A 14,834-nucleotide genomic window follows, 5' to 3' on the forward strand; every position below is an offset into this window, starting at 1 on the left:
ACATGACTCTCAGGTCAAAAGTCTGAGGTAAGACAGGTCTGATGCTAATATGGAATAGAACTAGGGCTGTCAATTAATCACAGTTAACTCACGTGATTAACTTAAAAAAATTAATTGCAATTAAAAAAATTAATCACAATTAATCACAGTTTTAATTGCACTGTTAAACAATAGAATGCCAATTAAAATTTATTAAATATTTTGGATATTCTTCTACATTTTCATATATATTGTATTCTGTATTGTAATTGAAATCAAAGTGTATATTATGTTTTATTATAAATATAAGCACGGTAAAAATGATAAAAGAAATTGTATTTCTCAACCCATCTCATACAAGTACTGTAGTGCAATTGCTTTGTCATGAAAGTGAAATTTACAAAAGTAGATTTTTTTTGTTACATAATTGCACTTGAAAACAAAACAATGTAAAACTTCAGAGCCTACAAGACCACTCAATCCTACAATGCTTTGGCCACCATTCCAGAGGACATGCTTCCATGCTGATGACGCTCGTTAAAAAAATAATGTGTTAATTAAATTTGTGACTGAACTCCTTGGGGGAGAATTGCATTTTCCCTGCTCTGTTTTACTCACATTCTGCCATATATTTCATGTTATAGCAGTCTCAGATGATGACCCAGAATGTTGTTCGTTTTAAGGCCACTTTCACTGCGGATTTGACAAAATACAAAGAAGGTACTAATGTGAAATTTCTAAAGATAGCTACCGCACTCAACCCAAGGTTTAAGAATCTGAAGTGCCTTTCAAAATCTGAAAGGGATGAGGTGTGGAGCATGCTTTCAGAAGTCTTAAAAGAGCAACACTCCCATGTGGAAACTACAGAACCCAAACCACCAAAAAAGAAAATTAACCTTCTGCTGGTAGCATCCAACTCAGATAATGAAAATGACCATGCGTTGGTCTGCACTGCTTTGGATTGTTATTGAGCAGAACTCATCATCAGCATGGATGCATGTCCCTTGGAATGGTGGTTTAAGGATGAAGAGACATATGAATCTTTAGCACATCTGGTACATAAATATCTTGTGACGCCGGCTACAACAGTGCCACAAGAACACCTGTTCTCACTTTCAGGTGACATTGTAAACAAAAAGTGAGCAGCATTATCTCCTGCAAATGTAAACAAACTTATTTGTCTGAGCGATTGGTTGAACAAGAAGTAGGACTGAGTGGACTTGAAAGCAATAAAATTTTACATTGTTTTGTTTTTGAATGCAGTTTTTTGTACATAATTCTACATTTGTAAGTTCAACTTTCATGATAAGGAGATTGCACTACAGTACTTGTATTAGATGAATTGAAAAATACTATTTCTTTTGTTTTTTCACAGTGCAAATATTTGTAATCAAAAATAAATAGGAAGTGAGTACTGCACACTTTGTATTCTGTGTTATAATTGAAATAAAAATATTTGAAAATGTAGAAAACATCCAAAATATTTAAATAAATGGTATTCTATTATTGTTTAACAGTGCGATTAATCGCATGATGAATCACGATTAATTTTTTAATTGCCCGACAGCCCTAAATAGAACTGATTTCAGAAGATCATTCCTAACCCAAGCCTCCAATGCCAGGCAAAGTTTGACATAGTATAGCTGTGGCTCAAACCTTTAAAAAGGGATATTTCTGTCTCATCCCCCATACCTAAAAAACAAAATAATCCTTTTTTAGAAAGCTGAATATGAAAAGAGAAGTGTAATGATTAAAATGGTTGTTATAGGATTCATCATGCTTGAGTGTGATACTGAATTTTTAAATTAATGTGTTAATTTAATTAAAATACAAATTAAACCCTGGTTTCTTTTAACCTTTCCAAAATCATCCATGTTTTCAGGAAACTGGCTATCGTCTAAGACTTTTGCAGGGCTTCTGGGGTGTGTGTCATGCGCACATGCTATGCTAGGGATGAGGGAGTGTTTCCAGCAGCACTAAGATATATACTGAAGCTGGGGTGGGACTCCTGGTGGGGATTGTGGGAAGTGAGGTGAACTTGTGTTGGAAGGCATAGGAGATGGGAGAGAAAGAGCAGAGCAAGAGGAAAAGAGGCATATCTGGAAACGAGTTTATTTGATTTCACCTCCTCCATGTACAACACACTCATCCTCTGTGTTCTAAAGTGTAATTTAAGGCAATTGCAAAGCACTAATTAGAATAGCATGAAACTCTCACCAGCAAACAGGAGGCTGGGTAATTTTCATACCAGTTCACAGTCATCATTATAAAAATCTAGTCCAATTTATGCTCATGTGAAATACACACAAGCAATGATCATAAATCAATACAATTCAAAAATATCCTTTAACTTTTACTTTAAGTATCTGCCTAAAGGCTTAAGAGTATCAGAAATATTTAACAAATAAATGAGACAAAGGACACAACATAGATGCATGCTTCACTATGGTTAACAAAGAACAGAGCATGGCACATTACAGATTTAAAGAATACAGGCAATTATTCATTTACCTTTGGGCCAGGCAGTCCATGGGGTCCCTGAAAATAAAGATTCCATCTTTAATGAAGAAAATAAAAGCTTGTTGCCTTTTCTAGATACAAGTTGCACCGGCAGTTTTGTTTTCACAAAATAAATTGTGAGTGCCAATATAAGTAGTTGCACCTCTAAGTACCTCATTGGGGGAACAAAACAGGGAAACACATTTATACCCACAATTAATTTCCCCACTTCCCAAGAACTTTGGGTTAGAATCAAATACAGATCCAAAATCCATGGCTTGGGCCCATCTCTAGTAGTCATGTTCTCTCATAGCACTTTTATTAAGCAAGCATTACAATTGGGAGTGGGAAAGAAAGACTTACCATAGGGCCTGGTGACCCATGCGGCCCTGGTGGTCCTGGGGGTCCTATGATCTACATATAGAAAATGATGTTATTAGCTCATGTAGTGAAAGGAATCTCCCTTGTAAATACAGGAAGTCAGACTCTTTCTCCCCAGCTCTCTGCTAATATCATTTGTCACCATTCAGATGAAGCATACTGCAGAGTGCTGCGGTTGCTGGAGAGCACTTTAAAAAGTAACAACATAACTTGCACATATAGATGGCATCTTTATCTTGGTACTTGGAGTGCTTCTCAAACTTGGCTATTATTCTCACTTAATGGACGGGGTATCTGAGGCACACAGAGAAAAAAATTACATGCCCAAGGTCATACTTCACGTCAAATGCAGAGCTACAAACAGAATACAGAGTCTCCTGACTCCCAGTCCTCCACTCAAACCATTAGATAACTTTAAAACATTAGCTAGTAGTGAATTTCTTCAAATCCTGTCTGAGTAGGGATGCTGTTGGCTCTTATTTTCTGGTACGTATTCCCTGCTGTACTTGCAATCTATATTCTACAGGAATAGCGAGGGATGCTGTGATGCCATTCCCTGGTTCCTTTCCAATCCTGATCAATGGAAATAAAACTAAACAATTTACCTTAAGTCTTGGGATATGTCTAGATTGCCCTCTTCCTCCCTTTTTATTTGATTTAGCCCAACAAGCACTATGTGCACAAATATTCAGGCTTAATCCTAATGATGAAGTCATTACAACAGGTAATCAGGTTATTCAGCTTTCAGCATGTGCTCATTATATGCTGGTTTACTTTACTGATCCCACCAAATCCAGAAGGAAGAATTTCGTTCTGGTATTTATAATGCTTAACACCACTTCTCACACTGGGCTCAATGCAAAATAGCTTTGAATTGGGAGTTATGATAGCAGTACTGAGCTACCAGCAGGGCTGCTGAGCAGCATAGCCCGTTCTAGAGATTAACATACAGCACTAATGACTTTTCTAGCCAATCCTCTGAGGTTAAGAGTGGTGTCAACAAAGCAGGTTTTAAAATGCAAAATAGGATGAAGCGAGAAGGGTTGATAATGGATGTTGGGAATCTCCTGGGAGTGGAGAGGAGTGGTGATGCCTCCAATGGGAGAAGAAAATGAGGACGATTACCATGCCTGTTTTCTCTAGGGGATAAGCCTTTTACAAAAACTCTGCTAGGAAATTCAGCAAGTATGTGCCGAGATCTTTGAGTTTCACACACACATAATGTTGGAAAGTAATGAATTGATTTTCCCTTCAGAGCTAGATTGAGACATTTGTGCTCTGTAGTGAGAAGTGGGATCTTGAAATGCCAGGACAGGGAGCCAGCAACTCTTGAATTCTTATCCTAGCTCTAACATTGAGTGCCTGTCGTTTTCGGCAAGATGCTTAACCTCTTTGCTTCAGTTTCATGATCTATAACAGGGGTAGGCAACCTATGGCACACGTGCTGAAGGCAGCACGCGAGTTGATTTTCAGTGGCACTCACACTGCCTGGGTCCTGGCCATTGGTCTGGGAGATTCTGCATTTTAATGTAATTTTAAATGAAGCTTCTTAAACATTTAAAAAAACCTTATTTACTTTACATACAACAATAGTTTAGTTATATATTATAGACTTATAGAAAGAGACCTTCTAAAAATGTTAAATGTATTACTGGCACACAAAACCTTAAATTAGAGTGAATAAATGAAGACTCAGCACACCACTTCTGAAAGGTTGCCAACCCCTGATCTATAATATTGAGCTAATGGTACTTACCTATATCACAAGAGCCTTGCGTGAGGTTTTTATTTATGTTTGCAAAATGTTTTGAAGAGCCACATACATGTCTGATAATGCAAACACTTACTCATGTGAGTAATCCTGAACATTTCCATGGGACTATTCACATCAGTAAAGATGCACCCATACATAAATATTTCCAAGATCAGGTCCGAAGTCGTTAAGGACCGGATATAATGCTCAACCAATGAAGGGAGTCCTTCATTTGACTGTAGTAGGCTTTGGATTGGGGCCTACCATCATTATAGCCCTTTGGAGATCTGCTTCTCATCTGTCCCTCTGAGATTCTCACTGTACAAGGCTGACAGATAAACAGATTGCTGAGACAGGAAATTCCCATCAATCTCATCTCTCTGTCTTACCGCTCTATGATTCAACACAAGAAGGGATGGTTCCTATTCTCAGGGAAGCCAATGGGAGTTTTGTCAATGACTTATGTAGGAGGTCTGGATTCTTATATAGCTTTTAAAACATAGTAAAACATATACAAACTAAGTTAGTAAACTAGTGACCTGCTTTCCAGAAGTCTGTATAGACCGGTGATTCTCCAATTATTGTCCATCAGTGGTTTCCCCTGCCCACCCTGGTTGATCACAGAGTGAAACATTTAAAAAACCCAAAATTAGGAAACGGTGGGAGTTGGTAGAAGGGGTCATCCATGAAGGTTCCTCTTTCTCTCATATGAAGTGTCCCTCAGAATGAAAAGGTGGAGAATCACTGCTACAATAATGAGCACATCACAACAGCATGGCAAGACTTACAGAAGGACCTTGAGGACCAGGCAAACCACCATCTCCTTTTTCTCCTTTCATACCATTGGCTCCCTACAAAATCATTATAAAAAGTTATTAACAATTTCTGTCTTATTAACAACTGAATTCACTTTAGAGAAAAGAACATTTTTGTAATTAAATATTTATGCTTTTCATAATAAAAGTTTTGCTTATAATGGAATTATATCTCTAACTGTCATGACTTTCATACTTGACACCATGAATTATAAATGTATGCTTATTGCAAAAACCCATGATAATAGCCACTAAGCACTAGACTATCAAACAATTACAAATATTAATTTTAACATGCATGGTTAAAAATATAGATAGAGCAGACAGCAAGGAGTTTATTAAAAGCTCTTTCTATTGTAATCATACTGATTTCATTATACATTGTGCATGTGAGTGTGTGTGTGTATATACACACTCACACTATGTATACATGTATCTATTAGGGCTGTTGATTAATTGCAGTTAACTAACGCGATTAACTCAAAAAAATTAATCACGATTAAAAAAATGAATTGCGATTAATCGCAGTTTTAATTGCACTGTTAAAAAAAAGAATACCAATCAAAATTTATTAAATACTTTAGATGTTTTTCTACATTTTCATATATATTGTATTCTGCGTTGTAACTGAAATCAAAGTATGTATTATTTTTTATTACAAATATTTGCACTGTAAAAATCAGAAAAGAAATAGCATTTTTCAATTCACCTCATACAAGTACTGTAGTGCAATCTCTTTGTCATGAAAGCAAAACTTACAAATGTAGATTTTTTTTGTTACATAACTGCACTCAAAAACAAAACAATGTAAAACTTCAGAGCCTACAGGTCCACTCAGTCTTACTTCTTGTTCAGCCAATCGCTAAGACAAACAAGTTTGTTTACATTTACAGTAGATAATACTGCTCTCTTATTTAAAATGTCACCAGAAAGTGAGAACAGGCATTTGCATGGCACTTTTGTAGCTGGTATTGCAAGGTATTTACATGCTAGATATGCTAAACAATCGTGTAGCCCTTCATGCTTCGGCCACCATTCCAGAGGACATGCTTCCATGCTGATGACGCTCATTAAAAAAATAATGCATTAATTAAATTTGTCACTGAACTCCTTGGGGGAGAACTGTATGTCCCTAGCTCTGTTTTACCCACATTCTGCCATATATTTTATGTTATAGCAGTCTCGGATGATGACCCAGCACATGTTCATTTTAAGAACACTTTCACTGTAGATTTCGCAAAACGCAAAGAAGGTACCAATGTGAGATTTCTAACTGACCCAAGGTTTAAGATTCTGAAGTTCCTTCCATAATCTGATCAGTATAGGGTTTGGAGCATGCTTTCAGAAGTCTTAAAAGAGCAACACTCCATTGCGGAAAGTACAAAACCCTAACCACCAAAAAAGAAAATCAACCTTTTGCTGGTGGCATCTGACTCAGATAATGAAAATAAACATGCGTCGGTTCACACTGCTTTGGATTGTTACTGAGCAGAACCAGTCATCAGCATGGACGCATATCCCTTGGAATGGTGGTTGAAGGATGAAGGGACACATGAATCTTTGGTGCATCTGGCACATAAATATCTTGCGACACCAGCTACAACAATGCCATGGCAACCCCTGTTCTGACTTTCAGGTGACATTGTAAACAAGAAGAGGGCAGCATTATTCTATTATTGTTTAACAGTATGATTAACTGTGCGATTAATCGCGATTAATTTTTTTAATCACTTGACAGCCCTAATATCAATATGTATATATATATATACATACACACAACACACCCACAAATATACATAGCATATATTATATTGATATTATATAGATATAAAATACTTCTATAAATACAAAAAATAGACTTTTCATAAGTGTTTATGAAATTTCTCTCCTTCAAACATATGAGTCAGCCACTGAGATTCCAGGTATCAAGATATCTCTCTTTCTTGTGTAATCAAGCAGCTAATTTCTTCTGAATGTTACCACATTTATTTTTGTTAAAGCATTGCTGTGATTGCTGACTCTTACAGTGGACAAATAAATTTGTTCAGCATACCAGTTAATCTACATCTTTCCAAAGTGAGATTTTATTTGTCCATAAATAGAATGAAAAGTTCTGGCAAACAACCTTTTGGTCTATCATTCATGTCTCCTCCTAGATTAGAAATGGAACAACTAATACTTGCATTTCATGTTTTCTGCTACTTCTGAAACTTGCAAACACTTAAGCATGATCAAATGTGAAATATATCATTTAAAACCCCAAATTAGCTTTCAGCTAAATTAAATTTATTTTGCATACTTACTGGTAAGCCTGGGAGTCCAATTCCTCCCTTTTCTCCTGGCATGCCAGACTCACCCACGTCCCCCTTTGAGCCTTTAGGACCCTGAAAAATCATATCTTTGTCATGAAAATGACTTGTACAATGCTCACACATCAATAAAATCCGAGATTTATTCAAGGATAAACTGACAAAACAGAATGACTTTTTGCCTCTGATAGATATAAATTTATTATCACATCACTGCATAGTATGTGATCACATAATGTGTCACGTATGGCCATGTCATGTGATTATGAATTCTAAGCCCACCCCTTCCATAACGTACAATGACATTATTTCTAAAAAAAGCCATAATTGTTCATAGGGTCTGGCCCTTGGTGATGTACTCATGGTGTACCTGCTCCCCTTCAGCTCCTGGAGTTCCTTGGGATCCTGGTTCACCCTGTAAAACATAAGGTGGAATTGTGTTATCTTCCCTTATTACACCAATTATTGGTGAGATTATGTTGTGCTAAGTAAATTATGTTGGTCAGTTACACCCTCAACCCCACACCTTAGCTGTGCACAACATCACAGTGAATGACGTAGACGCATATTACACTGCAGAGAATAGGAGAGAGACATGTCATCTTGTTAAACATGTTGTGGAAGTTTATCTGCTACAGTATCTACGTACGCAGAATATTTACAATGGGTCCTGTCAGCAGGGCAGATACACTGCCATCTAGATTGCGTAAGGCCCAGAAAGGGGTATAAATTGACTGCACATTGGCTGACTTACACAGGAGAAAAATGCCACCATCCTCCCAAAAAACATCCACTCTGCACCATTAAAGTCAAATAGGAGTTTGTCATTGACATCAATGAACATAAGATTAAGCCTATGGTCAGTGGTTTAGGATGCTCAGCAATGTTGCTGACAGCCTGGGTGAATAAATATGGACCTCTCAGACCTTTAAATTTTCTTGCCTGGCTAATTTGATTATGTCAGTCAACCAGGGAAGAGCCTCCCTGCTCCACTAGAACGTGGAAGGATGCCCTGATTCCTGAATGTCATTCCCAAGAGAGGAGATGACATATAGGGGAGTAGGGTGGGGCCTTTGGTTCCAACCTCTGTAAGGCTGAATTCTGCTTTACCTTGGCTATTTCTGAGGAGGAAAGTAGCCTCTTCGACAAGGGGATGACCTTCTGCATCTGTAACCCCAGAGTTTCAGAAACCTACCCCTGACTGGGAGCTGCAGAGCCTCTGTAGGCTACACAGATCCTACTGAAATGTCTTTCTATGCCTTCACATATACTGTCCCTCACCAGTTTGTGAAAAACAGAAAAAAAGACAGTATTTTCTCACAAATGCTTGCACTGACTCACTCACATCTATACTGGCATTTGGTGAAAAACCTTTAAATTCAAGAACAATTTTTGATAAACCAAAAATGATGCATTTTCTCATGATATCATGGGGTGTGATGCATCATAAATTTAAAACAAATGGCATTGTTTCCAGTTTGGGCTGCACAAGAGAGGACTTGCTCTTCACGAGAACTCATAATCACTAAGAGAGAGTTTGCTGCTACGCAAACAGGATTTCTTGGAGGATACATTATATGATAAGTTCTTAAGAACTATGATAATTATCTCTTAATTAATCAGTTAGCTATCCTGCATCAGCTTAGGGAGGATCCATTGTTCACTCAACATATCTTGCTTTAAAAAAACCTCTTTGTAAGTGTAAGCAATTCATGATTTATTATGTATGTTTATGATTGTATAAACAGAGCCCCATTTGGAAAATGCATAGCATACAGCTCCTATATGCTACACTTAAATGTGTGCATCATTATACAGAAAATAAAGAGACTATTATATATATATGTTAGAACTTAACCAGATTTTGAATTGCAATTAATAAATGTTATCTAATAAGACATCTTTTATATGAAAAATATGTGTAGACAAACAGACAGCTGGACTCTGTTCCATTTTGTGTGGGTTTACTGGAGTGGAAGAGGGAACTTCCTCCACCCTTGCATATCCCTGCAAATACAAGGCAGAATATGGTCTTAGTTGTCTTGAATGCCATATATGGTGATGGCTTGATGGTGCTCCACAGCACCAAAGAGATGGGACCAGTTGGCTTGGGGTTGTAGCCAGTCTCCTGGCGCCCTGTGCACATATTGGTCTTGGTGGCAAGTCAGGGGAGTAGAATATGCTGTTCCTTTTTGGAGCAGCAGTATAGCGTGCTGTAGGATGCAGGGTTTTTCTCTTTCTGGTGCATATATATGATATAAAAGCAGGGCCACCCAGAGGATTCAGGGGGCCTGGGGCAAAGTGGGGGAGGTGCGGCGCTTGTACTCACCCAGCGGCGGTCTGGGTCTTTGGTGGCATTTCAGTGGCGGGGGGCCCTTCAGTCGCTCTGCATCTTCAGCAGCACTGAAGGGCCCCCCGCTGCCGAAGATCTAGACCGCCGCTGGGCCAGGACTCGCGGGGCCCCTGCGGGGCCCCACTTGCCCCCCCTTCTGGGCGGCCCTATATAAAAACTGCATTAATCTGTCCCCATATTTTGGCAAGCACTTCCATGAACAGCCCCCAGTGCCAGCCAAGAGTGTGAACAATCTGGATGTTGCTATGGGCATGGGAGCCATTGTCTGGTGAAGTAGCTACTTCAAAAAATATGTGGATCACCCTCCCTGACCACTAGGCCATACCTTGGGACCCTCCTCCACAGCAGAAAGCCTACTGAGCAACCTCAATGCAGATTTGGGAGGGAACACCAGCACTGCACCACATCGGCTGAGCATGGGTGATGTTTTTTTGGGCATTCATGCACAACACCCAACCAAAACTGTACATATATTGAAATAAACATTTTATACTAATTAAGATGCATATCATGACATAAGTCCCATCATGTAATATTTCAAGTGTAGATGCTCTTCTATACAGTATATTGTATATATAAATGAACCACATATGTAAGCAAATAAAATACAGAAAATAGGACTGTACATATAACATTTTTTGGTTCACTGGCAATTTTGAAAAATTGGAAAAAATCATTTTGGGTTAAATAAAACATTTTGTTTCATTTTTGAGCATTTTTTTCCATTTAAAAGATTAAATGAAATTTTGAGAGGAAAAGTAATTTGAATTAAAAAATTGAAGCATTTCATTTAGAAAATCTCAATGAAACATTTAATTTTTTATAGAATTTTGTTTAGTTTCTTTTCTGACCAAAACAATTTGGTAAAATCAACATGAATTTGCAAAATGTTTCGGTGTCATCCAATCTACATTTTTCACCAGAAAAAAGTTTCAGGCAAAAAATTTCACCCAGCTCTGCTAGCGAATTCCTAGACTTTTAAAAGAAGATGTGTCAACTAAGAAAGATCACCTTTGGGCCTTGTGCTCCTTGAGGTCCGGGTGGCCCTGGTGGACCCTAGACACAGAAACAGATAAATCTGTTAGCTTTGAACTATCTAAGTTCTTGCAGAACATATCGGATATACATAAGTGTAAACTTCACCATTGTTAATAACACAACCAGTCTTTCTAAGAAAAGTTTATATTAACACAGGGAAGAACCAACACCAGCTACAAACAGGTTGTTAATTTATGACAACTCTCAACAGACAATATGGAGTCACAAAATTCTGTGTTAAAATAACATTGCAAGGTTATAGTTTTGAACTGATGAAGGGGCTGCTGGCTCCCCCCATTGATGGCAATGGCAAAGCTTCCATTGATTTCAGTGGGAACAAGACTGAATCCCAAAGTACGAAAAATGTAAAGCTGGCATCAGAGCCTACTGAAGTCAATGGGCAAACTCCAACTGACGGCAATGGACCTGGGATCAGGCCCTTAGTGCCTATTGCTAGAAGGTACTGACCATCTCCCGAAAGTTGCTGAGAGTCTTTGAGCATGTTCAGTGCTTTGTGGGATGAGGTCATGAATCACTAACTCATCCCCTTTTGTCTAGCAACTATAGCAGAAACAGCCTATAAGATTGCTTACTGTTCTGAATGTTGCACAATGGGGGGATGCATTAAAAACAAACAAATTCCATCACTGTTATAAACAACATTTACAAAGATGGCAAAAGCAGACCTAATGAAAACGTTCGAGATAAACAATTAAACAAAAAAGGGAATAAATTAATTTGATCAAATCTGCAGCTCCTTTGGAGCCTAATTCTGCAAAATTCTAAATGCGTCCTAGGACACGCTGAGTCCCCTAAGTTTCCAGTGACATCAAACTCTGGCCCAATATGTATAAACCTCCAGTGGGAGTCAGTGAGAGTGCAGGGCACAGAAAATACTCAGCACTGCAGGATGTGAGCTGTAGGTACTGGAAAAATTTCAGAATTTCATATAACAAGTTCTTTTAACAGTGTTTGATAAGAAAGAGAAGGAGAAATCCCCACACTAAATCCCTCTCATATATTCCTGCTTATAAACTGAAATAGGCTACTTCTTGGGTGGGGGGGGAACGTGAACTCCTGTGTAAAGTTTTCACCCAATATGATTTAAAATAACTGAACTGTCTACCCTGAAAAATAAGGCTGACAACAGAAAGTGACCTGGTGCCCAATCCTGCACTTCTTGCACACTCAGAACACCCTTTTAAATTAATGAGAGATTTGAGAACAGAGCAAATGAAGGATCTGGCCTTCTGGCAGGTAGTGCATAGCGACAGCAGTACTAAGAACCTTACGTATCTAATTTGTGTCCTACTTATATCAGTGGAGTTTTGTCATTATTCGATAGGAAAAGAATCGGGCCCTAGTTTTCAACAATATGTTCATCGTAAGAAAAAAATTAGCGAACAGACATACATGATGATGAACAGGGTCAACATCAGATGAATGAAGATACATCCTAAATCGGCAGAATTATGAACATGCAACTACACAGAATAAAATAGCTACAAATCACAATAAGTCATGCAGTAGGAATTACCGTGACAGTTAGGGTGGTAATCCTCTGTTGGCAAAATATATTAACAAAAGACAACATTATCAGATGTGAATACTGAAATAAAATATTTCACTTGTTTAATAATGAACTTCACAGAATCTGTGCTGCGTCTGGGAGATCTGTATCTAAGAGAGCTGAAGTTAAAAGTACACAGTCATCAAGGCCCAATCCTGCACTGGTATCAGTGGTTTACCCCCATTAACTTACATAGGAGTTTTATATAAGTGAAGACTAAAGGCTCTGGCTATAAAATTTTCAGGGCCAAATAAGATGTACCTTAACAACATAGAATTTGATGGGGGGAAACTTTTGGCTCCTATATGCATCTATATATGAATCTTCCACACCTCTCCTGTTCTAAGAGCTGATATTTTGCCAATATTTTGAGGTCTCTGCTGGTTCTGTGTCATTAACAAATACAATTCCCAGAGCTGTGATGCTAGTAGTAATAACGGTACACAAACCAAGTTGCTGATCCACAATATCAGCCATGTTAACTTCAGCTCCATTTAAAACATTTGGAGGAGGGGCAGATCAGTATTTTCATAATGGAAAAAGGCAAAATAGTTAGGTAATTTTTTGTGTTTCAAAGAAGATAGAGCAAATAAAAAGTAGTGAAAATTCTCAAAAGGCAATACAAAATTACTTGGTTGTATTCAGGGCCGGCTCTAGCTTTTTTGCCACCCAAAGCAAAAAAAAAAAAAAAAAAAGGGCGGCCGGACTGCCGAAGCAAAAAAAAAACCAAAACCAACCAAACAAAATGGCAGCCACAGGGAGCACGTGGAGGGCGGCCAAGGCGGCTCACAGAGGGGTGAAGGGCGGCGCCCGCCTGCTCCGCCCGTGGGCAGCCAGGCGCTGCAGCCCACTCGCAGCCAGGTGAGAGGGGCTCCCCGTTCCAGCCTTGGGGTGCCTCTCCCGGTCGGGCAGGCGGAGTCCCTGGGGGCTGCAGGAGGTGTTGGCTCAGCCGCTCCTTTAAAGGCTGCTCTGCCGGGCCGGGCTCAGAACGGCGCGGGAGCGGAGGCCGGTGCAGGCGGCGGGGAGTGGCACGTCCGGGGAGCCCGGCGGCACGGTGAGCGGCGGGGATTGCTAGTTCCTGCCCCCCGGGCCAGGGTCCATGCCCCTGCAGGGCTTGGCTGGGACTGGCGGAGCCCCAAAAAAGCACACACACACAAAAAGAATCACGGCAGGGCGGCGGGAATGTGCCGCCCTTACAATGTGCCGCCCCAGGCATGTGCTTTCTCATCTGGTGCCTGGAGCCGGCCCTGGTTGTATTGTTTAAACATAGTCAGGGCTGAATTGTGCTTAGCTTACTCACACAGGCTTTTTCATTGACAGCAATGTAACCACTTGCACAAATAAGGCAGGCAGTATTTAGTCATGAAAATATTTTTACTATGTGCCAACAAAGATGCTTATACATCTAATACATCTATCTAAATATAAGATTTAGTCTTATTCAGTTTAATAGGCATATAATCATACACTGTTTTATAGAGAATTGCACAATAAAGAACATTATTTTATAAAACTAGAATCATATCAATACAAGCTAACTTTGGAACTGAAATCTCTAGCAGATGGCATTTTATATGGTGGTGCATTTGCAGTCACCCTATATATGGAAGTATTTAAAGATTTTTAAAATGGAAGAAAAATTCAATTCTGCTAATTTACAGGACAAATAACTAAATTAATTATACCAAATGCAGTAATGTACAGTTTTCACATTCATTTCTAGCTATATATTTAATTTAATATTCAGTGTTCATTTCTAACTATATATTTAAAATTTTAATACATAAAGCACCTGCAGTTCCTCCAAAGGTAAAATTTCCACTTCAGCTATTCACTTTTGCCTCTGTGAGGAGTCGGAGCAGACCCAAAGAGAGATTCACTTATGTATTTTGTATCTGGTTCTCTAAGTCAAAGATATATAAACTGCAGGATTCTTGCTTGAACTGTGGTGATAATTTCTATATCACTGTTTCTGTGTCGATGGACTAAGATGTGTGATTCTCCAGTGACACATGAAATGGAATAGGAGGCATGAACTCGAGCAACTGTAAATTGGTCTTAGTCCTCCTGGCTGCTTTATGATGTCTTCCCAAATTGTATAAACATTCAGACAGAGGCACTGGATCCTGTGAACTCT

At 38.8% G+C, this 14,834-nt stretch overlaps 1 protein-coding gene across 5 annotated transcripts in view; it reads right to left on the reverse strand.

Annotated features, from left to right (window-relative positions):
• Positions 1-14,834, reverse strand: part of COL25A1 (collagen type XXV alpha 1 chain) — a 414,275-nt gene that overhangs the window by 26,557 nt on the left and 372,884 nt on the right. For all 5 annotated transcript variants that reach the window (XM_034772163.1, XM_034772162.1, XM_034772161.1 and 2 more), the window contains exons 23-29: positions 12,665-12,688; positions 11,101-11,145; positions 8,107-8,151; positions 7,731-7,811; positions 5,401-5,463; positions 2,842-2,892; positions 2,491-2,517 (exon numbers count right to left, since the gene is read on the reverse strand). In XM_034772163.1, the coding sequence (XP_034628054.1) occupies positions 2,491-2,517; positions 2,842-2,892; positions 5,401-5,463; positions 7,731-7,811; positions 8,107-8,151; positions 11,101-11,145; positions 12,665-12,688 (336 nt within the window). The remainder of the gene's footprint in view (positions 1-2,490; positions 2,518-2,841; positions 2,893-5,400; positions 5,464-7,730; positions 7,812-8,106; positions 8,152-11,100; positions 11,146-12,664; positions 12,689-14,834) is intronic.

The sequence above is a fragment of the Trachemys scripta genome, chromosome 5, assembly GCF_013100865.1.
Source record: "Trachemys scripta elegans isolate TJP31775 chromosome 5, CAS_Tse_1.0, whole genome shotgun sequence".
Lineage (NCBI taxonomy): Eukaryota > Metazoa > Chordata > Testudines > Emydidae > Trachemys > Trachemys scripta.